Source organism: Oncorhynchus gorbuscha, unplaced genomic scaffold (assembly GCF_021184085.1).
Source record: "Oncorhynchus gorbuscha isolate QuinsamMale2020 ecotype Even-year unplaced genomic scaffold, OgorEven_v1.0 Un_scaffold_295, whole genome shotgun sequence".
Lineage (NCBI taxonomy): Eukaryota > Metazoa > Chordata > Actinopteri > Salmoniformes > Salmonidae > Oncorhynchus > Oncorhynchus gorbuscha.
The window spans coordinates 242,462-269,669 of record NW_025745159.1 but is presented as its reverse complement, the minus strand read 5'-3'; the positions used below and the strand labels follow the sequence as shown (position 1 = coordinate 269,669).

Here is a 27,208-nt window from a genome sequence, read left to right as displayed (position 1 = left end):
TCTCTGAAATCACAAGCATTCTTCGCTAAACCCGCAATAACATCTGCTAAAGATGTGTTTGTGACCAATACACTTAGATTTTTACCCCAGTGTTAGACAGTGAGGACAAACCCCTGACTGGTCACTGCTCTACACAGGTTAGATACTGGACTGGACTAGATAGGAGATAGAAACATGGTGGACATACAGGTTAGATACTGGACTGGACTAGATAGGAGATAGAAACATGGTGGATATACAGGTTAGATACTGACAAGTCTCTGGAGTGTAAACCCCATTCTTCTCTCGAGCCGAAGACTTTAAAACATCGTTCTGTTCTAATGACCACTACGCCCTCTGGTGTTCACTTGGAAGAATGACAAGGTACTCTACTCAGAATGACCACTACTCCCTCTGGTGTTCACTCAGAAGAATGACAAGGCACTCTACTCAGAATGACCACTACGCCCTCTGGTGTTCACTCAGAAGAATGACAAGGCACTCTCCTCAGAATGACCAAAGCCTCAACATGACCTTGGTCCAGAGAGCAGTGACGATTTACACCCTCCATTCCTGTCCCCCGAGCAGTAATAAATTAAACAACAATGAAGTGAAGTGATCGTAGACATACAATATTTTTTTAAATGGCTGAAGGAGAGACAACACATACTGTATGTACAGGCATTCTGTTTATTTTGTATCTATGAGTTTTGAAACAAGTCATGATCATTTTGAAAAGAACGTGCAAGAGAAATATCTGCTCATCATGGCAATCAGTTGGGAACTTTTCCACGCCCCGAAAAAAGCACAAAATGTACAAAATCACACAGCGTTTAATATATACAACACGCAATAATATACAAATTAAACAAGTCTTCAAGAACACTAAAACACAGACAAGCACTTTGCCATTCAGAAGAAGAAGAGAAAACAACTATTTATATTTTAAGACAGGAACAATAAAAATCTATTTAAAAAAAACAAGATATAACATCTTATTACATGGCGTGATACCATGGTTGAATTTTCTGCTCTCGAGTAGACTGTGTCGTGTTGTACTCTACACGAGTCACGGTTAGGTAGAGCACACGGTCCTTCAGTAAGCAGTATATACAGTACACTAACTAAACACATTGACCAGCTGATATTGCCTAAACAGCGTATCAAATCAACCAATCAAATCGATCATTCGATTTGATTGGTTGATAAAACAGCGTCTCCCAGTTGACTAGGTGTTTTGATTCGCCCTGATATTCCATTAGCGGATGTCTTCACAGTTACTGTACGTCTACTTGGCTCTGCTCAACAGCTCCACCTTCACTGAGTAAGACAACTAGTGATATTGTATGTGGAGGCAACCAGGACAGAACAGTGAAATAAAAAATCAAGAAAACATTTCGGACAAAATTCCACTCTAACCGAATGTCTCTTCTAGATTCCACTGTCTCTTGTAGATTCCACTGTCTCTAACCGAATGTCTCTTGTAGATTCCACTGTCTCTAACCGAATGTCTCTTCTAGATTCCACTGTCTCTAACCGAATGTCTCTTCTAGATTCCACTGTCTCTAACCGAATGTCTCTTCTAGATTCCACTGTCTCTTCTAGATTCCACTGTCTCTAACTGAATGTCTCTTCTAGATTCCACTGTCTCTTCTAGATTCCACTGTCTCTTCTAGATTCCACTGTCTCTAACCGAATGTCTCTTCTAGATTCCACTGTCTCTAACTGGATGTTGCTTCTAGATTCCACTGTCTCTTCTAGATTCCACTGTCTCTAACTGAATGTCACTTCTAGATTCCACTGTCTCTAACCGAATGTCTCTTCTAGATTCCACTGTCTCTAACCGAATGTCTCTTCTAGATTCCACTGTCTCTTCTAGATTCCACTGTCTCTAACTGAATGTCTCTTCTAGATTCCACTGTCTCTAACCGAATGTCTCTTCTAGATTCCACTGTCTCTAACTGAATGTCTCTTCTAGATTCCACTGTCTCTAACCGAATGTCTCTTCTAGATTCCACTGTCTCTAACTGGATGTTGCTTCTAGATTCCACTGTCTCTTCTAGATTCCACTGTCTCTAACCGAATGTCACTTCTAGATTCCACTGTCTCTAACCGAATGTCACTTCTAGATTCCACTGTCTCTAACCGAATGTCTCTTCTAGATTCCACTGTCTCTAACCAAATGTCGCTTCTAGATTCCACTGTCTCTAACCGAATGTCTCTTCTAGATTCCACTGTCTCTAACCGAATGTCTCTTCTAGATTCCACTGTCTCTAACCGAATGTCTCTTCTAGATTCCGCTGTCTCTAACCGAATGTCTCTTCTAGATTCCACTGTCTCTTCTAGATTCCATTGTCTCTAACCGAATGTCGCTTCTAGATTCCATTGTCTCTAACCGGATGTCACTTCTAGATTCCACTGTCTCTAACCGAATGTCTCTTCTAGATTCCACTGTCGCTTCTAGATTCCGCTGTCTCTAACCGAATGTCGCTTCTAGATTCCGCTGTCTCTAACCGAATGTCTCTTCTAATAATAATGAGTGATGTTTTTTATTACCATGTACAGTAAACAAGTCTAACTGGCCAAGTTGTAATTGGATAAAGCTTAGCTTGCATTTCAAGAGCTCAATTTTTTTTAATGCAATCTCAATATGTGGCTAGGATTGCCAACAGCTGAGTCTGTCTTATTGATAAAAATGAACCATTACAACATTTATGTGGCATGTAAAATGACCGATCTCTATCTCTATCTCTCTCTCTGCTTATGGCAACAGTGTGAGTGGGCTGAATAATTCAATGGCTTACCTCACATCATATGAATCAACAAATCTGGACAAAGGACAAAAATGACAGAATGAGTAAGTCATATTCTTTAAAAGGCATATGTACACATTGAATGTTTAAACTACGTGTGTGGTGTGTTCCTGTCTCTAGATAGCAGTGTAACTGTTACCAGTGGGTTAGCTAGCTAAACACCAGCGAATCAGCTAACACCATTAAATCAGCTAGCTACAAACCAGTGAGTTAGCTAGCTACAAACTAGGGGGTTAGCTAGATACAAACCAGTGGGTTAGCTAGATACAAACCAGTCACTTAGCTAGCTACAAACCAGTCGGTTAGCTAGCTACAAACCAGTGGGTTAGCTAGATACAAACCAGTGGGTTAGCTAGATACAAACCAGTCGCTTAGCTAGCTACAAACCAGTCGGTTAGCTAGCTACAAACCAGTCAGTTAGCTAGCTACAAACCAGTCGCTTAGCTAGCTACAAACCAGTCGGTTAGCAAGCTACAAACCAGTCGGTTAGCTAGCTACAAACCTCAACACTGCAGTACAGAGAGAGAACATGTTGATTGTTTATTGTTTTCCAGACCAGAAACTACTGAACGTTGGATTAGTTGTAATGACGGTCACCATGGACACGTCGCGACCTCTTACCAGGGTCGTTTCCCTTTTAATTCAGCCAAACGCAGAAAGTTAACTGAAATTCACATTTTCCCCAATCAAAGCCAATGAGGAAAATTGGAAATTTTGAATGTCATTAGATTGACTGAATTGAAATGGAATTAGACTCCAGCCTCTTACCACACCTTCACCTACAAGTCATGTGCTGTATAGGGAATAGGGTGCTATGTGGGAGGTATAATAAGATTAAACAGCAAGGCCTGTTAGTGCCAGCCTGCTTCAGCCTTACACCCCTCCCCTCCGTCTAATCCCTCTTGGCCCTCCCCTTCCTCTTTCTCCTTCCATTCCCGTTGTCCACCCCAGATGACCTCTCCTTTACCTCCACCTTGCCCCCCACCAGCACCCCCACCGCAGCTCCGTTCCCCAGTCCCTTGGACAGCCCGTTGGAGACCCCGTTGTTAGACAGAGCCTTGGCGGCCTTGGGCTCCCTGGGTTGGCGCGGCGTACGGCGGTACGTCTGGTAGTAGAAGTTACCGAACAGGGCGATGAAGGTGAGGGCGTAGCAGATCAGGGCATAGTGCATCCAGTGAGGAAAATCACAGTCCATGTAGAGGGACAGAGCAGTGTGGCCGATGGTAACATGGAACTGGACCTGAGGTAGAGACAGAGGGAGGGATCAGTTTATTATATTACAGGGCCTTCTGGGAAAGTAACATGGAACTGGACCTGAGGTAGAGACAGTAACATGGAACTGGACCTGAGGGAGGGATCAGTTTATTATATTACAGGGCCTTCTGGGAAAGTAACATGGAACTGGACCTGAGGTAGAGACAGAGGGGTCAGTTTATTATATTACAGGGCCTTCTGGGAAAGTAACATGGAACTGGACCTGAGGTAGAGACAGAGGGATCAGTTTATTATATTACAGGGCCTTCTGGGAAAGTAACATGGAACTGGACCTGAGGTAGAGACAGAGGGAGGGATCAGTTTATTATATTACAGGGCCTTCTGGGAAAGTAACATGGAACTGGACCTGAGGTAGAGACAGAGGGATCAGTTTATTATATTACAGGGCCTTCTGGGAAAGTAACATGGAACTGGACCTGAGGTAGAGACAGAGGGATCAGTTTATTATATTACAGGGCCTTCTGGGAAAGTAACATGGAACTGGACCTGAGGTAGAGACAGAGGGATCAGTTTATTATATTACAGGGCCTTCTGGGAAAGTATTCAGACCCCTTGACTTTTAACACATTTTGTTACGTTACAGCCTTATTCTAAAATGGATTAAATTAAAAAAACATATTCCTTATCAATCTATACACAATACCCCATAGTGACATACAGTATATCACAAAAGTGAATACACTCCTCACATTTTTTTGTAAATATTTGAGTGTATCTTTTCATGTGACAACACTGAAGAAAGGACACTTTGCTACAATGTAAAGTAGTGAGTGTACAGCTTTTATAACAGTGTATATTTGCCGTCCCCTCAAAATAACTCAACACACAGGCATTAATGTCTAAACCGCTGGCAACAAAAGGGAGTACACCCCTAAGTGAAACTGCCCTGCTGGGATGTTTTTCAGCGGCAGGGACTGGGAGACTAGTCAGGATCGAGATGAACGGAGCAAAGTACAGAGAGATCATTGATGAAAACCTGCTCCAGAGCGCTCAAGACCTCAGACTGGGGTGAAGGGACTGGGAGACTAGTCAGGATCCAGATGAACGGAGCAAAGTACAGAGAGATCAGACTCAGTAGCCTCGGTTTTTCGGATGACTGCCTTGCCTGGTTCACCAATTACTTTGCAGACAGAGTTCAGTGTGTCAAATCGGAGGGCATGCTGTCCGGTCCTCTGGCAGTCTCTATGGGGGTGCCACAGGGTTCAATTCTCGGGCCGACTCTTTTCTCTGTATATATCAATGATGTTGCTCTTGCTGCGGGCGATTCCCTGATCCACCTCTACGCAGACGACACCATTCTATATACTTTCGGTCCGTCATTGGACACTGTGCTATCTAACCTCCAAACGAGCTTCAATGCCATACAGCACTCCTTCCGTGGCCTCCAACTGCTCTTAAACGCGAGTAAAACCAAATGCATGCTTTTCAACCGATCGCTGCCTGCACCCGCATGCCCGACTAGCATCACCACCCTGGATGGTTCCGACCTTGAATATGTGGACATCTATAAGTACCTAGGTGTCTGGCTAGACTGCAAACTCTCCTTCCAGACTCATATCAAACATCTCCAATCGAAAATCAAATCAAGAGTCGGCTTTCTATTCCGCAACAAAGCCTCCTTCACTCACGCTGCCAAGCTTACCCTAGTAAAACTGACTATCCTACCGATCCTCGACTTTGGCGATGTCATCTACAAAATGGCTTCCAACACTCTACTCAGCAAACTGGATGCAGTCTATCACAGTGCCATCCGTTTTGTCACTAAAGCACCTTATACCACCCACCACTGCGACTTGTATGCTCTAGTCGGCTGGCCCTCGCTACATATTCGTCGCCAGACCCACTGGCTCCAGGTCATCTACATGCTAGGTAAAGCTCCGCCTTATCTCAGTTCACTGGTCACGATGGCAACACCCATCCGTAGCACGCGCTCCAGCAGGTGTATCTCACTGATCATCCCTAAAGCCAACACCTCATTTGGCCACCTTTCGTTCCAGTACTCTGCTGCCTGTGACTGGAACGAACTGCAAAAATCGCTGAAGTTGGAGACTTTTATCTCCCTCACCAACTTCAAACATCAGCTATCTGAGCAGCTAACCGATCGCTGCAGCTGTACATAATCTATTGGTAAATAGCACACCCATTTTCACCTACCTCATTCCCATACTGTTTTTATACTGTTTTTATTTATTTACTTTTCTGCTCTTTTGCACACCAATATCTCTACCTGTACATGACCATCTGATCATTTATCACTCCAGTGTTAATCTGCAATATTGTAATTATTCGCCTACCTCCTCATGCCTTTTGCACACATTGTATATAGACTGCCCATTTTTTCTACTGTGTTATTGACTTGTTAATTGTTTACTCCATGTGTAACTCTGTGTTGTCTGTTCACACTGCTATGCTTTATCTTGGCCAGGTCGCAGTTGCAAATGAGAACCTGTTCTCAACTAGCCTACCTGGTTAAATAAAGGTGTTCTCAACTAGCCTACCTGGTTAAATAAAGGTGTTCTCAACTAGCCTACCTGGTTAAATAAAGGTGTTCTCAACTAGCCTACCTGGTTAAATAAAGGTGTTCTCAACTAGCCTACCTGGTTAAATAAAGGTGTTCTCAACTAGCCTACCTGGTTAAATAAAGGTGTTCTCAACTAGCCTACCTGGTTAAATAAAGGTGTTCTCAACTAGCCTACCTGGTTAAATAAAGGTGTTCTCAACTAGCCTACCTGGTTAAATAAAGGTGTTCTCAACTAGCCTACCTGGTTAAATAAAGGTGTTCTCAACTAGCCTACCTGGTTAAATAAAGGTGTTCTCAACTAGCCTACCTGGTTAAATAAAGGTGTTCTCAACTAGCCTACCTGGTTAAATAAAGGTGAAATAAAAAATAATAATAATAATAATTTTTTGATGAAAACCTGCTCCAGAGCACTCAAGTTAGACTGACTTTACTGTAAATCCATCTGAATCAAGTTAGACTGACTTTACTGTAAATCCATCTGAATCAAGTTAGACTGACTTTACTGTAAATCCATCTGAATCAAGTTAGACTGACTTTACTGTAAATCCATCTGAATCAAGTTAGACTGACTTTACTGTAAATCCATCTGAATCAAGTTAGACTGACTTTACTGTAAATCCATCTGAATCAAGTTAGACTGACTTTACTGTAAATCCATCTGAATCAAGTTAGACTGACTTTACTGTAAATCCATCTGAATCAAGTTAGACTGACTTTACTGTAAATCCATCTGAATCAAGTTAGACTGACTTTACTGTAAATCCATCTGAATCAAGTTAGACTGACTTTACTGTAAATCCATCTGAATCAAGTTAGACTGACTTTACTGTAAATCCATCTGAATCAAGTTAGACTGACTTTACTGTAAATCCATCTGAATCAAGTTAGACTGACTTTACTGTAAATCCATCTGAATCAAGTTAGACTGACTTTACTGTAAATCCATCTGAATCAAGTTAGACTGACTTTACTGTAAATCCATCTGAATCAAGTTAGACTGACTTTACTGTAAATCCATCTGAATCAAGTTAGACTGACTTTACTGTAAATCCATCTGAATCAAGTTAGACTGACTTTACTGTAAATCCATCTGAATCAAGTTAGACTGACTTTACTGTAAATCCATCTGAATCAAGTTAGACTGACTTTACTGTAAATCCATCTGAATTAAGTTAGACTGACTTTACTGTAAATCCATCTAAATCAAGTTAGACTGACTTTACTGTAAATCCATCTGAATCAAGTTAGACTGACTTTACTGTAAATCCATCTGAATCAAGTTAGACTGACTTTACTGTAAATCCATCTGAATCAAGTTTGACTGACTTTACTGTAAATCCATCTGAATCAAGTTTGACTGACTTTACTGTAAATCCATCTGAATCAAGTTAGACTGACTTTACTGTAAATCCATCTGAATCAAGTTAGACTGACTTTACTGTAAATCCATCAGAATCAAGTTAGACTGACTTTACTGTAAATCCATCTGAATCAAGTTAGACTGACTTTACTGTAAATCCATCTGAATCAAGTTAGACTGACTTTACTGTAAATCCATCTGAATCAAGTTAGACTGACTTTACTGTAAATCCATCTGAATCAAGTTAGACTGACTTTACTGTAAATCCATCTGAATCAAGTTAGACTGACTTTACTGTAAAATCCATCTAAATCAAGTTACTGTAAACGGATCTCTTACCATCTGTATAACAGTCAGGTACTTCTTCCACCACAGGTACTTCTGGATCTTGGGTCCAAAGGAGGCCAGCCCATAGTACAGATACATCAGGACATGGATGGCTGCGTTCATGTGTGCACCAAAGAATGCTGCAAAGGAGGGAGGGGGGGCACCCATCAGATAATGTGATGAGGTCCATTACCAAATTACCAATAAAGCATGAATTTCTAATAAAAGGGAACGTAACACGTTTCTGCTTTGGGCTACAGTTCAACGCAGAAGAAGAGATTCCTTTTTTTCTAAAGAAGGAAATTGCTGGGTTAAGTATATAAAAACAGATGAGAAGATGGGATACTCACACTGTCCTCCAGCGACCCAAAGGAAGACGAGTAGATGGGATACTCACACTGTCCTCCAGCGACCCAAAGGAAGACGAGTAGATGGGATACTCACACTGTCCTCCAGCGACCCAAAGGAAGTTGCAGGGTTAAGTAAAACAGACGAGTAGAGGGGATACTCACACTGTCCTCCAGCGACCCAAAGGAAGACAAGTAGAGGGGATACTCACACTGTCCTCCAGCGACCCAAAGGAAGACGAGTAGAGGGGATACTCACACTGTCCTCCAGCGACCCAAAGGAAGTTGCTGGGTTAAGTAAAAACAGACGAGTAGAGGGGATACTCACACTGTCCGCCAGCGACCCAAAGGAAGACAAGTAGATGGGATACTCACACTGTCCGCCAGCGACCCAAAGGAAGACAAGTAGAGGGGATACTCACACTGTCCTCCAGCAACCCAAAGGAAGACAGCGACCCAAAGGAAGACAAGTAGAGGGGATACTCACACTGTCCTCCAGCGACCCAAAGGAAGACAAGTAGAGGGGATACTCACACTGTCCTCCAGCGACCCAAAGGAAGACAAGTAGAGGGGATACTCACACTGTCCTCCAGCGACCCAAAGGAAGTTGCAGGGTTAAGTAAAACAGACGAGTAGATGGGATACTCACACTGTCCGCCAGCGACCCACTTGATGCCGATCCACCAGAGGGTGAACATGGAGCAGTGGTGGTAGACGTGTAGGAAGCTGACCTGGTTAAACTTCTTCCTCAGGATGAAGAACACCGTGTCCAGGTACTCTACTCCTTTAGAGACGAAATACCACCACAACGCTGCTGCTATCTGTGAAGGGGGCGGGGCGAGGGCGGGGCGGGGGGGCGGAGACATTAGTATCATCCAGGGAGATTTGGATAATCATCTCCAGACAGGTTATATTTCATAACTTAAGGGGGGGCGGGGGGGGGGGCGGGGGGGGGTCATGACCTCTCCAGAGAGGGGGGAAGTTTTATGCGTCTGCTAGAATCTGTCGACTATAGCCTGATATGATCCCTGACCTTTGACCTTTCATCATCAACAATTTGACACAAAATGGTCGCTGACGACAGAGAGGAAGAGGTCGAAGTGAAAGGGATGACTGGGCCCAAAATGTGTCTCCTCTAGCAGGGTTTTTTTATTTATTATTGTTTTACTCAACGTTTTATTTTGGGGGGGGGTTGCCCTCCCCAAGCAAGGACTTTTTATATGGAGGTCAATGAGAGTGTCGAATTTCGTCAACAAAACCTGTGATGGCTTATTTGATTACATGAGGCTTGATTGATCGAATAGAACACTCTATACCTGTAGTTCACACGTATATCTGCCCTCTCATTGGCTAGATCGGTCCCACTTGATCTTGCCTACTTCCGACGGCCTTCCATTTTTTCTGAAGACATTTATTGTCATTGTTAGAGCGGCCACTTGAGCATCTGGTCAGTATAATGGATCATCTGTGTGGACGTGGCATGCAGCCTGGTGTAGACGTCATGGAGAAGTAGCTAGGTTAAACTGACCCCCCCCCCCCCTCCTGCTGTCCCCGTCTGTCTGATAGGAGGGTTTGATCAGATGAATAAAAGCCTGATCGTGTTTGTGAGGGAAAGAGAGGGCGGGTGTCTAATTTCATGATCCCAGTCGCTGCAAGGATCAAGGCCAGCCAGCATCTCCCAGTTACTGGTCACACCTGTTCTACTGGTCATACCTGTTCTACTGGTCATACCTGTACTACTGGTCATACCTGTACTACTGGTCATACCTGTACTACTGGTCACACCTGTACTACTGGTCATCCCACTGGTACCTGTTCTACTGGTCATACCTGTTCTACTGGATCAAGGCCAGCCAGCATCTCCCACTGGTTACTGGTCACACCTGTTACTACTGGTCATACCTGTACTACTGGTCATACCTGTACTACTGGTCATACCTGTACTACTGGTCATACCTGTACTACTGGTCATACCTGTACTACTGGTCATACCTGTTCTACTGGTCATACCTGTACTACTGGTCATACCTGTACTACTGGTCATACCTGTACTACTGGTCATACCTGTACTACTGGTCATACCTGTTCTACTGGTCATACCTGTACTACTGGTCATACCTGTACTACTGGTCATACCTGTACTACTGGTCATACCTGTACTACTGGTCATACCTGTACCACTGGTCATACCTGTTCTACTGGTCACACCTGTACTACTGGTCATACCTGTACTACTGGTCATACCTGTTCTACTGGTCACACCTGTACTACTGGTCACACCTGTACTACTGGTCATACCTGGTTACCTGTTCTACTGGTCATACCTGTTCTACTGGTCACACCTGTACTACTGGTCATACCTACACTACTGGTCATACTGTTCTACTGGTCACTACTGTGCTACTGGTCACACCTGTACTACTGGTTATATACACTACTGGTTATAGCGTACTGCTACTGGTCACACCTGTACTACTTCTACTGGTGTTCTACTGGTCATACCTGTTCTACTGGTCACTACTGTGCTACTGGTCACACCTGTACTACTGGTACTGGTCATACCACTACTGGTCATACCTGTTCTACTGGTCACACCTGTACTACTGGTCATACCCTACTGGTCATACCTGTACTACTGGTCATACCTGTTCTACTGGTCATACCTGTACTACTGGTCACTACCTGTACTACTGGTCACACCTGTACCTACTGGTCATACCTGTTCTACTGGTCATACCTGTACTACTGGTCACACCTGTACTACTGGTCACCACCTGTACTACTGGTCACACTGGTCATACCTGTACTACTGGTCATACCTGTACTACTGGTCATACCTGTACTACTGGGTCACTGGTCATACCTGTACTACTGGTCATACCTGTACTACTGGTCATACCTGTACTACTGGTCATACCTGTACTACTGGTCATACCTGTACTACTGGTCATACCACTACTGGTCATACTACTACTGGTCACCACTGGTCATACCTGTACTACTGGTCATACCTGGTACTACTGGTCATACCTGTACTACTGGTCATACCTACTACTGGTCACACCTGTACTACTGGTCATACCTGTACTACTGGTCATACCTGTACTACTGGTCATACCTGTACTACTGGTCATACCTGTACTACTGGTCATACCTGTACTACCTGTACTACTGGTCACACCTGTACTACTGGTCACACCTGTACTACTGGTCACTACTGGTCATACCTGTACTACTGGTCATACCTGTACTACTGGTCACACCTGTACTACTGGTCATACCTGTACTACTGGTCATACCTGTACTACTGGTCATACCTGTACTACTGGTCATACCTGTACTACTGGTCACACCTGTACCTGTACCTACTGGTCACACCTGTACTACTGGTCATACCTGTACTACTGGTCATACCTGTACTACTGGTCATACTACTGGTCTATACTACTGGTCATACTGTACTACTGGTCATACCTGTACTACTGGTCATACCTGTTCTACTGGTCATACCTGTTCTACTGGTCACATACTACTGGTACCTGTACTACTGGTCACTACCTGTCACTGGTCATACCTGTACTACTGGTCATACCTGTACTACTGGTCATACCTGTACTACTGGTCACACCTGTACCTCATACTGTACTGGTCATACCTGTACTACTGGTCACACCTGTACCACTGGTCATACCTGTACTACTGGGTCACTGGTCATACCTGTACTACTGTCATGACCAAATGTCTACTGGTCACACCTGTACTACTGGTCACACCTGTACTACTGGTCACCTGTACTACTGGTACCTGTACTACTGGTCATACCTGTACCACTGGTCACACCTGTACTACTGGTCACACCTGTACTACTGGTCACACCTGTACTACTGGTCACACCTGTACTACTGGTCACACCTGTACTACTGGTCACACCTGTACTACTGGTCATACCTGTACTACTGGTCACACCTGTACTACTGGTCACACCTGTACTACTGGTCACTACTGGTCACACCTGTACTACTGGTCACACCTGTACTACTGGTCATACCTGTACTACTGGTCTGTACTACTGGTCACACCTGTACTACTGGTCACACCTGTACTACTGGTCACACCTGTACTACTGGTCACACCTGTACCACTGGTCATACCTGTACTACTGGTCATACTACTGGTACCTGTACTACTGGTCATACCTGTACTACTGGTCATACCTGTACTACTGGTCACTACCTGTACTACACCTGTACTACTGGTCACACCTGTACCACTGGTCATACCTGTACTACTGGTCACACCTGTACTGGTCATACCTGTCTACTGGTCACCTGTACTACACTGTACTACTGGTCACACCTGTACTACTGGTCACACCTGTACTACTGGTCACACCTGTACTACTGGTCACACCTGTACCACTGGTCACACCTGTACTACACTACTGGTACCTGTACTACTGGTCATACCTGTACTACTGGTCATACCTGTACTACTGGTCACACCTGTACTACTGGTCACACCTGTACTACTGGTCACTGGTCACCTGTACTACTGGTCACTACTGGTCATACCTGTACTACTGGTCACACCTGGTCACACTACTGGTCATACCTGTACTACTGGTCACCTGTACTACTGGTACCTGTACTACTGGTCACACCTGTACTACTGGTCACACCTGTACTACTGGTCACACCTACTGTACTACTGGTCACACCTGTCACTGGTCACACCTGTACTACTGGTCACACCACTACTGGTCACACTACCTGGTCACACCTGTACTACTGGTCATACACTACTGGTACCTGTACTACTGGTCACACCTGTACTGGTCACACCTGTACTGGTCATACCTGTACCACTGGTCATACTACTGGTACCCACTGGTCATACCTGTACCTGTACTACTGGTCACATACCTGTACTACTGGTCATACCTGTACTACTGGTCACACCTGTACTACTGGTCATACCTGTACTACTGGTCACACCTGTACTACTGGTCACACCTGTACTACTGGTCATACCTGTACTACTGGTCACACCTGTACTACTGGTCACACCTGTACTACTGGTCACACCTGTACCACTCGTCATACCTGTACCACTGGTCATACCTGTACCACTGGTCATACCTGTACCACTGGTCATACCTGTACCACTGGTCATACCTGTTCTACTGGTCATACCTGTACTACTGGTCATACCTGTACTACTGGTCATACCTGTACTACTGGTCACACCTGTACTACTGGTCACACCTGTACTACTGGTCACACCTGTACCACTTGTCATACCTGTACCACTGGTCATACCTGTACCACTGGTCACACCTGTACTACTGGTCATACCTGTACTACCGGTCACACCTGTACTACCGGTCACACCTGTACCACTGGTCATACCTGTACTACTGGTCATACCTGTACTACTGGTCATACCTGTACTACTGGTCACACCTGTACTACTGGTCATGGTACTACAGGTCACACCTGTACTACTGGTCATACCTGTACTACTGGTCATACCTGTACTACTGGTCATACCTGTACTACTGTACTACTGGTCACACCTGTACTACTGTACTACTGGTCATACCTGTACTACTGGTCACACCTGTACTACTGTACTACTGGTCACACCTGTACTACTGGTCATGGTACTACTGGTCACACCTGTACTACTGGTCATACCTGTACTACTGGTCATACCTGTACTACTGGTCATACCTGTACTACTGGTCACACCTGTACTACTGGTCACACCTGTACTACTGATTATACCGTGCTTTTACACCTGCATTGTTTGCTGTTTGGGGTTTTAGGCTGGGTTTCTGTACAGCACTTTGAGATATCAGCTGATGTACGAAGGGCTATATAAATAAATTTGATTTGATTTGATTTGATACAGGCGTCCGACTGGGTTTAAATACTACCGTTTGCTTTATCCTGTCTAGAATACCAGATGAGTGGGGGTTTGCAATTTTGTGAATATTCTATATGATGTCTGTCCATTGCGACAGGCAACTTGCATCAAGCCACACGAAAGATTTTGAAATTATTTCAAATACTACTTGAACCCAGGTCGTTTCTGGGTGAACTCACCCGGACTTCATTGGGGTCGTCTGAGTAGTCAACAGACTGGCAGATGTAGCTGTAGCCGGCCGCCCGAGCCGCCAGGAAGAGCTGAGAATAGAAGAGATCACCACACACTGAGTGAGAGACAAAGACAGATAGAGAGAGAGGGAGGAGAGAGACAGAGACAGAGAGACAGAGACAGAGAGAGAGAGAGAGACAGAGAGAGAGAGAGAGACAGAGAGGGGAGGAGAGAGACAGAGAGAGAGAGAGACAGAGACAGAGACAGAGAGAGAGAGAGAGAGAGAGAGAGAGAGAGAGACAGAGACAGAGACAGAGACAGAGACAGAGAGAGAGAGAGACAGAGACAGAGACAGAGACAGAGACAGAGACAGAGACAGACAGAGAGAGAGAGAGAGGGGAGGAGAGAGACAGAGACAGAGAGAGACAGAGAGAGAGACAGAGACAGAGAGAGAGAGAGGGGAGGAGAGACAGACAGACAGAGAGAGACAGAGAGAGGAGTGGAACTAAGAGCAGACAGATTTCAACTAATGGAAACAGGGGATGTAAGGAGTCCTACACAACTAATGGAAACAGGGGATGTAAGGAGTCCTACACAACTAATGGAAACAGGGGATCTAAGGAGTCCAACACAACTAAACTAAGAGCAGACAGATTTCAACTAATGGAAACAGGGGATCTAAGGAGTCCTACACAACTAATAGAAACAGGGGATCTAAGGAGTCCAACTAAATTACAATGTTTTATGAACACTCAAAAAGGTAAAAGTAAAATAAAATATTCAACAACTCTTGGAGGACAAAGAAAGACGACATAAATGAGTCTGGAGTCTCTAGTGACTCAATGGCCAGACCAGCAAATACACACAGTATTTTGGTTCTGTGTGATGCGATGAGATTGAAATGAAAGATGAAGCGTCCACCTCTTTGCAGATGAAGAAGTTGAAGATGACCATGCTGAAGTTATAGAAGAGGAGTGTCTTCTTGAGCTGGAAGGGTTCTCTCTTCTCCATGTACTTGGGCCCCAGCCACAGGAACAGCAGATAGGAGGAACTGATGGTCAACGTAGGGAGTGGGTTGTCCATAAGGGGCCATTTCTCCACTCGCTTGTCTTGGTGTGACAGTACAATATACTCAGTATTACTTACTGGCGTGATAAAAGGTGAGTACTACAAACATCTGACATTTCTCCACTCGCTTGTCTTGGTGTGACAGTACAATATACTCAGTATTACTTACTGGAAGAGGCATGATAAAAGGTGAGTACTACAAACAAAAGTACTACAAACAAAAAGTACTACAAACAATATACTCAGTATTACCCCTGGCGTGATAAAAGGTGAGTACTACAAACATGACATTTCTCCACTCGCTTGTCTTGGTGTGACAGTACAATATACTCAGTATTACTTACTGGCGTGATAAAAGGTGAGTACTACAAACATCTGACATTTCTTCCTCTACACTGAACAAAAATAGAAACGCGACATGTAAAGTGTTGGTTCCATTGAGTTTAAAATTTAAAAATCACCAAAATGTTCCATACGCACAATTTTTTTTATTTATCTCAAATTTTCTGCACAAATGTTGTACCCATCCCTGTTAGTGAGCATTTCTCCTTTGCCAATATAATCCATCCACCTGACAGGTGTGGCATATCAAGAAGCTGATTAAACAGCATGATATTTTACACAAGTGCACCTTGTGCTGGTTGGACAATAAAAGGCCACTCTAAAATGTGCAGTTTTTGTCACCCAACACAATGACACACAGATGTCTCAAGTTTTGATTGAGCGTGCAATTGGCATGCTGACGACAGGAATGTCCACCAAAGCTTGTTGCCAGAGAATTTAATGTTCATTTCTCTACCATAAGCCGCCCTACAACGTTGTTTTAGAGAATTTGGCAGAACGTTCAACCAGCCACACAACCGCAGACCAGGTGTAACCACGCCAACCCAGGACCTCCACATCCGTCTTCTTCACCTGCGGGATTGTCTGGGGGCGGGGGGGGGGGTATTTCTGTCTGTAATAAAGCCCCTTTCTGGGGGAAAACTCATTCTGATTGGCTGGGACTGGTTTCCTTCTATAAATTGTAACTCAGTAAATCGTTGAAATTGTGGCCTGTTGCGTTTTATATTTCTGTTCAGTGTAGAAAGAGAAAGAGACTTGTCATCTGAGGTTGAGATTCTCGCAAACCAAGATCAAGACGAAACCTCAATGACACACACACACACACACACGAGAGACAATGACACACACACACACACACACACACACACACACACACACACACACACACACACACACACACACACACACACACACACACACACACACACACACACACACACACACACACACACACACACACAAACAATGACTGACACACACACACACAAACAATGACTGACACACACACACAAACAATGACTGACACACACACACACAAACAATGACTGACACACACACACACAAACAATGACTGACACACACACACACACACACAAACAATGACTGACACACACACACACAAACAATGACTGACACACACACACAAACAATGACTGACACACACACACAAACAATGACTGACACACACACACAAACACAAACACTGGCACTGAATGACACACACACACACACACAGAGAGAGACAATGACTGACACACACTGGCACTGACTGACACACACACACACACACACACAGAGAGACAATGACTGACACACACACACACTGGCACTGACTGACACAGATATACACACATAAGGGAGAGTGTGAGGATTACCTGCGATGGTAAGGGCCCATTTATATAAATTAATGGTGTCATTTATCAGATGTGTGGTGAGCTCCATCTTTGCAGGCCAGTATCTGAGTTCCCCTGGTAGAAAGACAGAGAGAAGACAGTAGTAGAGCTCAGTAACACATCCTGGGGTGTTTAACAGTTCCCCTGGTAGAAAGACACAGAGAGAAGACAGCAGTAGAGCTCAGTAACACATCCTGGGGTGTTTAACTGTTCCCCTGGTAGAAAGACACAGAGAGAAGACAGCAGTAGAGCTCAGTAACACATCCTGGGGTGTTTAACTGTTCCCCTGGTAGAAAGACACAGAGAGAAGACAGCAGTAGAGCTCAGTAACACATCCTGGGGTGTTTAACTGTTCCCCTGGTAGAAAGACACAGAGAGAAGACAGCAGTAGAGCTCAGTAACACATCCTGGGGTGTTTAACTGTTCCCCTGGTAGAAAGACACAGAGAGAAGACAGCAGTAGAGCTCAGTAACACATCCTGGGGTGTTTAACTGTTCCCCTGGTAGAAAGACACAGAGAGAAGACAGCAGTAGAGCTCAGTAACACATCCTGGGGTGTTTAACTGTTCCCCTGGTAGAAAGACACAGATAATAATATAATAATAATAATATAATAATATATATAATATAATATATGCCATTTAGCAGACGCTTTTATCCAAAGCGACTTACAGTCATGTGTGCATACATTCTACGTATGGGTGGTCCCGGGGATCGAACCCACTACCCTGGCGTTACAAGCGCCATGCTCTACCAACTGAGCTACAGAAGGACCACAGTAGAGCTCAGTAACACATCCTGGGGTGTTTAACAACATCCAGCTATCACAGTAGAGCTCAGTAACACATCCTGGGGTGTTTAACAACATCCAGCTATCACTGAACACTACCACGTAGCCCCCCTAGAGCGCTTGGATAAGGCCTTGTGATTTAATGATCTCTGAACAGAAGCCTAAATATGCTCTCGGACAGCTTCTACAGTATTACTGGGATGAAATAGGAGCTATAGAGCTTCATGGAATAACTCAGCGCTTCATTCAGTCAATTAAGCCATTTCATTTTGACTTATTCTTATTCAACAACATTTCTCAGCACAAGTTAAAAGATGAATCTACAGTCCTTCCGCACATTCTGATGTAAAGTAAACTAATAGACTTCCATCAATATCTATCGGTTCCTGACAGACCGCGGGGGGGCGAGAGGATGTCGGGGGCGACACTGGGCTGCAACTGTTCTGCTCCGTGACGTGAAAGTCGAATGGTCCTCTATTCTAGCGACGCACGAAACCCGTGAGCATGTCAGCAGCTTTTTGACTCCGTCGGTCTGACTGTCCGCACCGCCCGTTAACCGGAATCCAATCTGTAGTCCTATGCTATTTCATTCAAAACTACAATTAGATGTTACATTCGACATGTTTTATATCCAACCAGGTCATTGCACGGTGCGCGAGCAGAGTAGTAATCATATAGTATATTGGCCTAAAGCGCACGGATAACGCCGTGTGATTTAATAATCTCTGAACCGAAGCCTAAATATGACGCCCCCCCCTCCTCCTCCTCCTTCTGACTCGCAACCAGGCAGCATCTGCACGAACCCAAACCGTATTTCATCTGATGGGAATAAAGCATTATGACCAATTAAAATATAGGTATATAACAAAAAAATCTATGTCTGGATATTTGAGTAGGATAGAATAGGCTATATAGATGATTAGCATATCCCACTGGCCCTCCACGTCACTGTGATAACACGGCAATGTGCTAGTCATTGATCATACACGGACCATTTCCCCCCATCCTATACTTTGAGGCATAAAATAAAGAAAAACGAGCAAGCTAGCTAATTGTATCCAGTAAAATAAGTCAAATCTACCGAAACTCTGCGCACTGGTATTTGATGAGAATGAAGATTCCTGTTATCTTACCGTGTCGACAGATTGGGCTATATACGGTCCTTTTATTGTGACATTCAGTACAAGGTCATGTAATCTAACAGATCCACAGTTTCGGGTACCAAAAACCTTAATATATATATTTATATCCGTGGTTATGTTCCTATAGAAGACTAGTTAACATAACGGCGGAACTGAGAAATCCGTTATAGAGGCAACATAATGACCGCAACCCTTTTCACTGCAGCTGGAAACGGTTCTCCGGTGCGACTCGTTGGACTGATGACGGACACTGTTTGATGGTGCGCATGCGTAGATCTGTAGTCGAATGCAGCAGTAGTGGAGACAGGGAATATGTAACCGGTATTTTTTTTTTTTACCGACCTCTCCGTTGTGATCTTGGTTGTAAATCACAGGCTACCTGAGCATTTTCTCCATCCTCGATCTGTGTGCGCTATGAACCGTGTATGTGAATATCTTTCTCAGTGTTTTATAGCCTTATACCGGAGAGCATAGTTGAGTCGTAACGAAACGACAAAAGACCTGAAGTCCCTTTTATTTGTGATGATCGTTTCTACTCGTTGTCTATGGACCGGATCCACCGTACAATAATAGGCACGGAGGATATGTCCCGGTAGAAAATGGGCCTGTAACGAACCGATATTCCTATAAGAAGGAGGACAGAGAAAACGGAAAGATGAAGATCTGGAGTACAGAACATGTTTTCAGGTTTGTAGGCCAAGAGTCTCTAAACCGAGCATGTCGATAGTTTACCGTTACCGTTAAATGCAGTGTTACCGTTACCGTTAAATGCAGTGTTACCGTTACCGTTAAATGCAGTGTTGCCGTTACCGTTAAATGCAGTGTTGCCGTTACCGTTAAATGCAGTGTTACCGTTACCGTTAAATGCAGTGTTACCGTTACCGTTAAATGCAGTGTTACCGTTAAATGCAGTGTTGCTTGCTTGTACAACCGTGGTCTTTTATGTGAATGATTTGAATCTCTATCATTGTTAGTCTACATTAAGAGGCTTGTCGAAATGAGCGCAGAGCAGCGATGCGATCCTACACGGTTCCCTCTCCCGTTGAGCATGTGAGGGATACGGTGTTACTATTGAGGTCCCGGTTCCCTCTCCCATTGAGCATGTGAGGGATACGGTGTTACTATTGAGGTCCCGGTTCCCTCTCCCGTTGGGCATGTGAGGGATACGGTGTTACTATTGAGGTCCCGGTGTTGTCCTACACGGTTCCCTCTCCCATTGGGCATGTGAGGGATACGGTGTTACTATTGAGGTCCCGGTGTTGTCCTACACGGTTCCCTCTCCCATTGGGCATGTGAGGGATACGGTGTTACTATTGAGGTCCCGGTGTTGTCCTACACGGTTCCCTCTCCCATTGAGCATGTGAGGGATACGGTGTTACTATTGAGGTCCCGGTTCCCTCTCCCATTGAGCATGTGAGGGATACGGTGTTACTATTGAGGTCCCGGTTCCCTCTCCCATTGAGCATGTGAGTGATACGGTGTTACTATTGAGGTCCCGGTGTTGTCCTACACGTTTCCCTCTCCCATTGGGCATGTGAGGGATACGGTGTTACTATTGAGGTCCCGGTGTTGTCCTACACGGTTCCCTCTCCCATTGGGCATGTGAGGGATACGGTGTTACTATTGAGGTCCCGGTTCCCTCTCCCATTGAGCATGTGAGGGATACGGTGTTACTATTGAGGTCCCGGTGTTGTCCTACACGGTTCCCTCTCCCATTGAGCATGTGAGGGATACGGTGTTACTATTGAGGTCCCGGTGTTGTCCTACACGGTTCCCTCTCCCATTGGGCATGTGAGGGATACGGTGTTACTATTGAGGTCCCGGTTCCCTCTCCCATTGAGCATGTGAGGGATACGGTGTTACTATTGAGGTCCCGGTGTTGTCCTACACGGTTCCCTCTCCCATTGGGCATGTGAGGGATACGGTGTTACTATTGAGGTCCCGGTTCCCTGTCCCATTGAGCATGTGAGGGATACGGTGTTACTATTGAGGTCCCGGTGTTGTCCTACACGGTTCCCTCTCCCATTGAGCATGTGAGGGATACGGTGTTACTATTGAGGTCCCGGTGTTGTCCTACACGGTTCCCTCTCCCATTGGGCATGTGAGGGATACGGTGTTACTATTGAGGTCCCGGTTCCCTCTCCCATTGAGCATGTGAGGGATACGGTGTTACTATTGAGGTCCCGGTGTTGTCCTACACGGTTCCCTCTCCCATTGAGCATGTGAGGGATACGGTGTTACTATTGAGGTCCCGGTGTTGTCCTACACGGTTCCCTCTCCCATTGGGCATGTGAGGGATACGGTGTTTTTATTGAGTCCCGGTTCCCTGTCCCATTGAGCATGTGAGGGATACGGTGTTACTATTGAGGTCCTGGTGTTGTCCTACACGGTTCCCTCTCCCATTGAGCATGTGAGGGATACGGTGTTACTATTGAGGTCCCGGTTCCCTCTCCCATTGGGCATGTGAGGGATACGGTGTTACTATTGAGGTCCCGGTTCCCTCTCCCATTGGGCATGTGAGGGATACGGTGTTACTATTGAGGTCCCGGTGTTGTCCTACACGGTTCCCTCTCCCATTGGGCATGTGAGGGATACGGTGTTACTATTGAGGTCCCGGTTCCCTCTCCCGTTGGGCATGTGAGGGATACGGTGTTACTATTGAGGTCCCGGTGTTGTCCTACACGGTTCCCTCTCCCATTGGGCATGTGAGGGATACGGTGTTACTATTGAGGTCCCGGTGTTGTGCCGAAAATCTCCCCACCTGACAGAATTTGAACCCAGTATTTTTTGTTAGTTAGTTAGTTGTTCTGAAATGTTTACTGCTTGCCAACATTTGACTCCCTCCTCTATGTTTAATATAACACACATACATTACATTATTGATCTCGGTTGCCTATCCAAACGTGAAGTTTGTTCTATAGAAAGTATTTCACTCTGACCACAAAAGTAAGGAAATTATAAGGGGTGGGGAATTCTGTCAGGGGGGTGATTTCCGGCACAACACCAGTTTTATAAAGTATCGCTGTCACACAAACGTTTGAACATGTCTGTTACTTGTTCTACAAGGTGTCAGTTGTGTGAAACGAGTAGCCAAACGTTTATGATTAAAGGGATATCGGCCAAACGTTTATGATTAAAGGGATATCGGCCAAACGTTTATGATTTAAAGGGATAGTGGCCAAACGTTTATGATTAAAGGGATAGTGGCCAAACGTTTATGATTAAAGGGATAGAGGCCAAACGTTTATGATTAAAGGGATAGCGGCCAAACGTTTATGATTAAAGGGATAGTGGCCAAACGTTTATGATTAAAGGGATAGTGGCCAAACGTTTATGATTAAAGGGATAGCGGCCAAACGTTTATGATTAAAGGGATAGCGGCCAAACGTTTATGATTAAAGGGATAGTGGCTACACGTTTATGATTAAAGGGATATCGGCCAAACTTTTATGATTAAAGGGATAGCGGCTAAACGTTTATGATTAAAGGGATAGCGGCCAAACGTTCTAAACATAAATGATTAACCTGGGATAGTGGCTACACGTTTATGATTAAAGGGATATCGGCCAAACTTTTATGATTAAAGGGATAGCGGCTAAACGTTTATGATTAAAGGGATAGTTAATTCAAAATCACCCACTATACTCTAACCTGGCTGTTATTGAGCCTCACGGTGGTCCATAGTTCAGTTGTTTAACCTGGCTGTTAAGCCAGGATAATGGGTTTGATTCCCGGGACTCATCTATATGTAGCATGTATGACTGCATGACTGCCAGTTGCTTTGGATAATAGCATTTGCTAAATGGCATAAATGATTGAAACAACCCATTTTGAAGATAACTACAGGTCTAATGATTATGACATTGCATGACCATTTCATCTTGTTTAGTGTAACCTGGCTGTTATTCTGCTTTAGTAATTGGGCCATATTCACAATGTTTAACCTGGCTGTTATTCTGCATTAGTAATTGGGCCATATTCACAATGTTTAACCTGGCTGTTATTCTGCGTTAGTAATTGGGCCATATTCACAATGTTTAACCTGGCTGTTATTCTGCATTAGTAATTGGGCCATATTCACAATGTTTAACCTGGCTGTTATTCTGCTTTAGTAATTGGGCCATATTCACAATGTTTAACCTGGCTGTTATTCTGCTTTAGTAATTGGGCCATATTCACAATGTTTAACCTGGCTGTTATTCTGCTTTAGTAATTGGGCCATATTCACAATGTTTAACCTGGCTGTTATTCTGCTTTAGTAATTGGGCCATATTCACAATGTTTAACCTGGCTGTTATTCTGCGTTAGTAATTGGGCCATATTCACAATGTTTAACCTGGTTGTTATTCTGTGTTAGTAATTGGGCCATATTCACAATGTTTAACCTGGCTGTTATTCTGCTTTAGTAATTGGGCCATATTCACAATGTTTAACCTGGCTGTTATTCTGCGTTAGTAATTGGGCCATATTCACAATGTTTAACCTGGCTGTTATTCTGCTTTAGTAATTGGGCCATATTCACAATGTTTAACCTGGCTGTTATTCTGCTTTAGTAATTGGGCCATATTCACAATGTTTAACCTGGCTGTTATTCTGCGTTAGTAATTGGGCCATATTCACAATGTTTAACCTGGCTGTTATTCTGCTTTAGTAATTGGGCCATATTCACAATGTTTAACCTGGCTGTTATTCTGCTTTAGTAATTGGGCCATATTCATAATGTTTAGCCTGGCTGTTATTCGGCTTTAGTAATTGGGCCATATTCACAATGTTTAACCTGGCTGTTATTCTGCTTGAGTAATTGGGCCATATTCACAATGTTTAACCAGGCTGTTATTCTGCGTTAGTAATTGGGCCATATTCACAATGTTTAACCTGCCTGTTATTCTGCTTTAGTAATTGGGCCATATTCACAATGTTTAACCTGGCTGTTATTCTGCGTTAGTAATTGGGCCATATTCACAATGTTTAACCTGGCTGTTATTCGGCTTTAGTAATTGGGCCATATTCACAATGTTTAACCTGCCTGTTATTCTGCTTTAGTAATTGGGCCATATTCACAATGTTTAACCTGGTGTGTCAAAGGACCGTGTTACCATAGTGACCTGACTGATTATCCTGTACTTAGAGAAGGTGATCAAGGCAACGATGAGGAAGTACCCTAACCCCATGAACCCTAACAGTCCTCCTCCTCTCTGTCTCGCTCTGTTTCTGTCTCTCTGTCTCTCTCTCTATCTCTCTCTCTGTCTCTCTGACTGTAGCTACCCGTGGGAGATGGTGACAAAGGCAGCGATGAGGAAGTACCCTAACCCCATGAACCCTAACAGTCCTCCTCCTCTCTCTCTCTCTCTCTGTTTCTGTCTCTCTGTCTCTCACTGTCTTTCTCTCTCTCTCTTTCTCTCTCTGTCTCTCTCTCTGTTTCTGTCTCTCTGTCTCTCTCTCTATCTCTCTCTCTGTCTCTCTGACTGTAGCTACCCGTGGGAGACGGTGACAAAGGCAACGATGAGGAAGTACCCTAACCCCATGAACCCTAACAGTCCTCCTCCTCTCTCTCTCTCTCTGTTTCTGTCTCTCTGTCTCTCACTGTCTTTCTCTCTCTCTCTCTTTCTCTCTCTGTCTTTCTCTCTCTGTCTCTGTCTCTCTGACTGTAGCTACCCGTGGGAGACGGTGACAAAGGCAGCGATGAGGAAGTACCCTAACCCCATGAACCCTAATGTGGTGGGAGTGGATGTGTTGGACAGGAACCTGGATACCGACGGACGGCTCCACAGCCACAGACTCCTCAGCACCGAGTGGGGCCTGCCAGGCATCGTACGAGCGGTCAGTAAGTCTCTCTCTCTCTCTCTCTCTCTTTCTCTGAGCTGTTTTCACCCACAGGACATCCGACCTCTCATCAATGAGCTGTTTTCACCCACAGGACTGCCGACCTCTCATCAATGAGCTGTTGTCACCCACAGGACTGCCGACCTCTCATCAATGAGCTGTTTCACCCACAGGACTGCCGACCTCTCATCAATGAGCTGTTTCACCCACAGGACTGCCGACCTCTCATCAATGAGCTGTTTCACCCACAGGACTGCCGACCTCTCATCAATGAGCTGTTTCACCCACAGGACTGCCGACCTCTCATCAATGAGCTGTTGTCACCCACAGGACTGCAGACCTCTCATCAATGAGCTGTTGTCACCCACAGGACTGCCGACCTCTCATCAATGAGCTGTTTCACCCACAGGACTGCCGACCTCTCATCAATGAGCTGTTTCACCCACAGGACTGCCGACCTCTCATCAATGAGCTGTTGTCACCCACAGGACTGCCGACCTCTCATCAATGAGCTGTTTCACCCACAGGACTGCCGACCTCTCATCAATGACCTGTTGTCACCCACATGACTGCTGACCTCTCATCAATGAGCTGTTTCACCCACAGGACTGCTGACCTCTCATCAATGAGCTGTTGTCACCCACAGGACTGCTGACCTCTCATTGATGAGCTGTTTCACCCACAGGACTGCTGACCTCTCATCAATGAGCTGTTGTCACCCACATGACTGCTGACCTCTCATCAATGAGCTGTTTCACCCACAGGACTGCTAACCTCTCATTACCGAGCTGTTGTCACCCACAGGACTGCTGACCTCTCATCAATGAGCTGTTTCACCCACAGGACTGCTGACCTCTCATCAATGAGCTGTTTCACCCACAGGACTGCCGACCTCTCATTACCGAGCTGATATAGACTGACCTGAATGCTTCTAGAGTGTGTGTGTATATATAGACTGATCTGAATGTTTCTAGAGTGTGTGTATATATAGACTGACCTGAATGCTTCTAGAGTGTGTGTATATATAGACTGACCTGAATGCTTCTAGAGTGTGTGTGTATATATAGACTGACCTTACATTTACATTTACATTTAAGTCATTTAGCAGACGCTCTTATCCAGAGCGACTTACAAATTGGTGCATTCACCTTATGACATCCAGTGGAACAGTCACTTTACAATAGTGCATCTAAATCTTAAAGGGGGGTACTTATCCTATCCTAGGTATTCCTTAAAGAGGTGGGGTTTCAGGTGTCTCCGGAAGGTGGTGATTGACTCCGCTGTCCTGGCGTCGTGAGGGAGTTTGTTCCACCATTGGGGGGCCAGAGCAGCGAACAGTTTTGACTGGGCTGAGCGGGAGCTGTACTTCCTCAGTGGTAGGGAGGCGAGCAGGCCAGAGGTGGATGAACGCAGTGCCCTTGTTTGGGTGTAGGGCCTGATCAGAGCCTGGAGGTACTGAGGTGCCGTTCCCCTCACAGCTCCGTAGGCAAGCACCATGGTCTTGTAGCGGATGCAAGCTTCAACTGGAAGCCAGTGGAGAGAACGGAGGAGCGGGGTGACGTGAGAGAACTTGGGAAGGTTGAACACCAGACGGGCTGCGGCGTTCTGGATGAGTTGAAGGGGTTTAATGGCACAGGCAGGGAGCCCAGCCAACAGCGAGTTGCAGTAATCCAGACGGGAGATGACAAGTGCCTGGATTAGGACCTGCGCCGCTTCCTGTGTGAGGCAGGGTCGTACTCTGCGGATGTTGTAGAGCATGAACCTGCAGGAACGGGCCACCGCCTTGATGTTGGTTGAGAACAACAGGGTGTTGTCCAGGATCACACCAAGGTTCTTAGCGCTCTGGGAGGAGGACACAATGGAGTTGTCAACCGTGATGGCGAGATCATGGAACGGGCAGTCCTTCCCCGGGAGGAAGAGCAGCTCCGT

At 45.0% G+C, this 27,208-nt stretch overlaps 2 protein-coding genes across 4 annotated transcripts in view; one reads left to right on the top strand and one right to left on the bottom strand.

The window, feature by feature from the left end:
- Window positions 1–649: 649 nt before the first annotated feature.
- LOC124017637 (elongation of very long chain fatty acids protein 4-like) lies at window positions 650–19,717 on the bottom strand. The gene is made up of 7 exons (XM_046332893.1): window positions 19,448–19,717; window positions 17,508–17,600; window positions 15,643–15,830; window positions 14,730–14,810; window positions 9,272–9,443; window positions 8,288–8,415; window positions 650–4,032 (listed from the first exon to the last, which is right to left on the bottom strand). Exons 2-7 carry the CDS (start codon window positions 17,572–17,574, stop codon window positions 3,685–3,687), a joined length of 984 nt encoding a protein of 327 aa, XP_046188849.1. The 5' UTR covers window positions 17,575–17,600; window positions 19,448–19,717; the 3' UTR covers window positions 650–3,684.
- Window positions 19,713–27,208, top strand: part of prelid3a (PRELI domain containing 3A) — an 18,811-nt gene continuing 11,315 nt past the window's right edge. For 2 of the 3 annotated variants that reach the window (XM_046332894.1, XM_046332895.1), the window contains exons 1-2: window positions 19,713–20,143; window positions 25,108–25,276. In XM_046332894.1, coding sequence (XP_046188850.1) covers window positions 20,112–20,143; window positions 25,108–25,276 — 201 coding nt within the window. In that variant the 5' untranslated portion in view covers window positions 19,713–20,111. Of the gene's footprint in view, window positions 20,144–25,107; window positions 25,281–27,208 lie in introns of those variants that run through there. The other variant, XM_046332896.1, reaches the window with a different exon arrangement.

Bases quoted from the DNA above. Each gene is read 5' to 3' on its own strand.
- LOC124017637 (XM_046332893.1), bottom strand. From the start codon at position 17,574: ATGGAGCTCACCACACATCTGATAAATGACACCATTAATTTATATAAA. The intron at 15,831-17,507 runs GTAATCCTCACA...TGTCACACCAAG, and splicing joins ATGGGCCCTTACCATCGCAG to ACAAGCGAGTGGAGAAATGG. The intron at 8,416-9,271 runs GTGAGTATCCCA...CCTCCTTTGCAG, and splicing joins GTGGGTCGCTGGCGGACAGT to CATTCTTTGGTGCACACATG.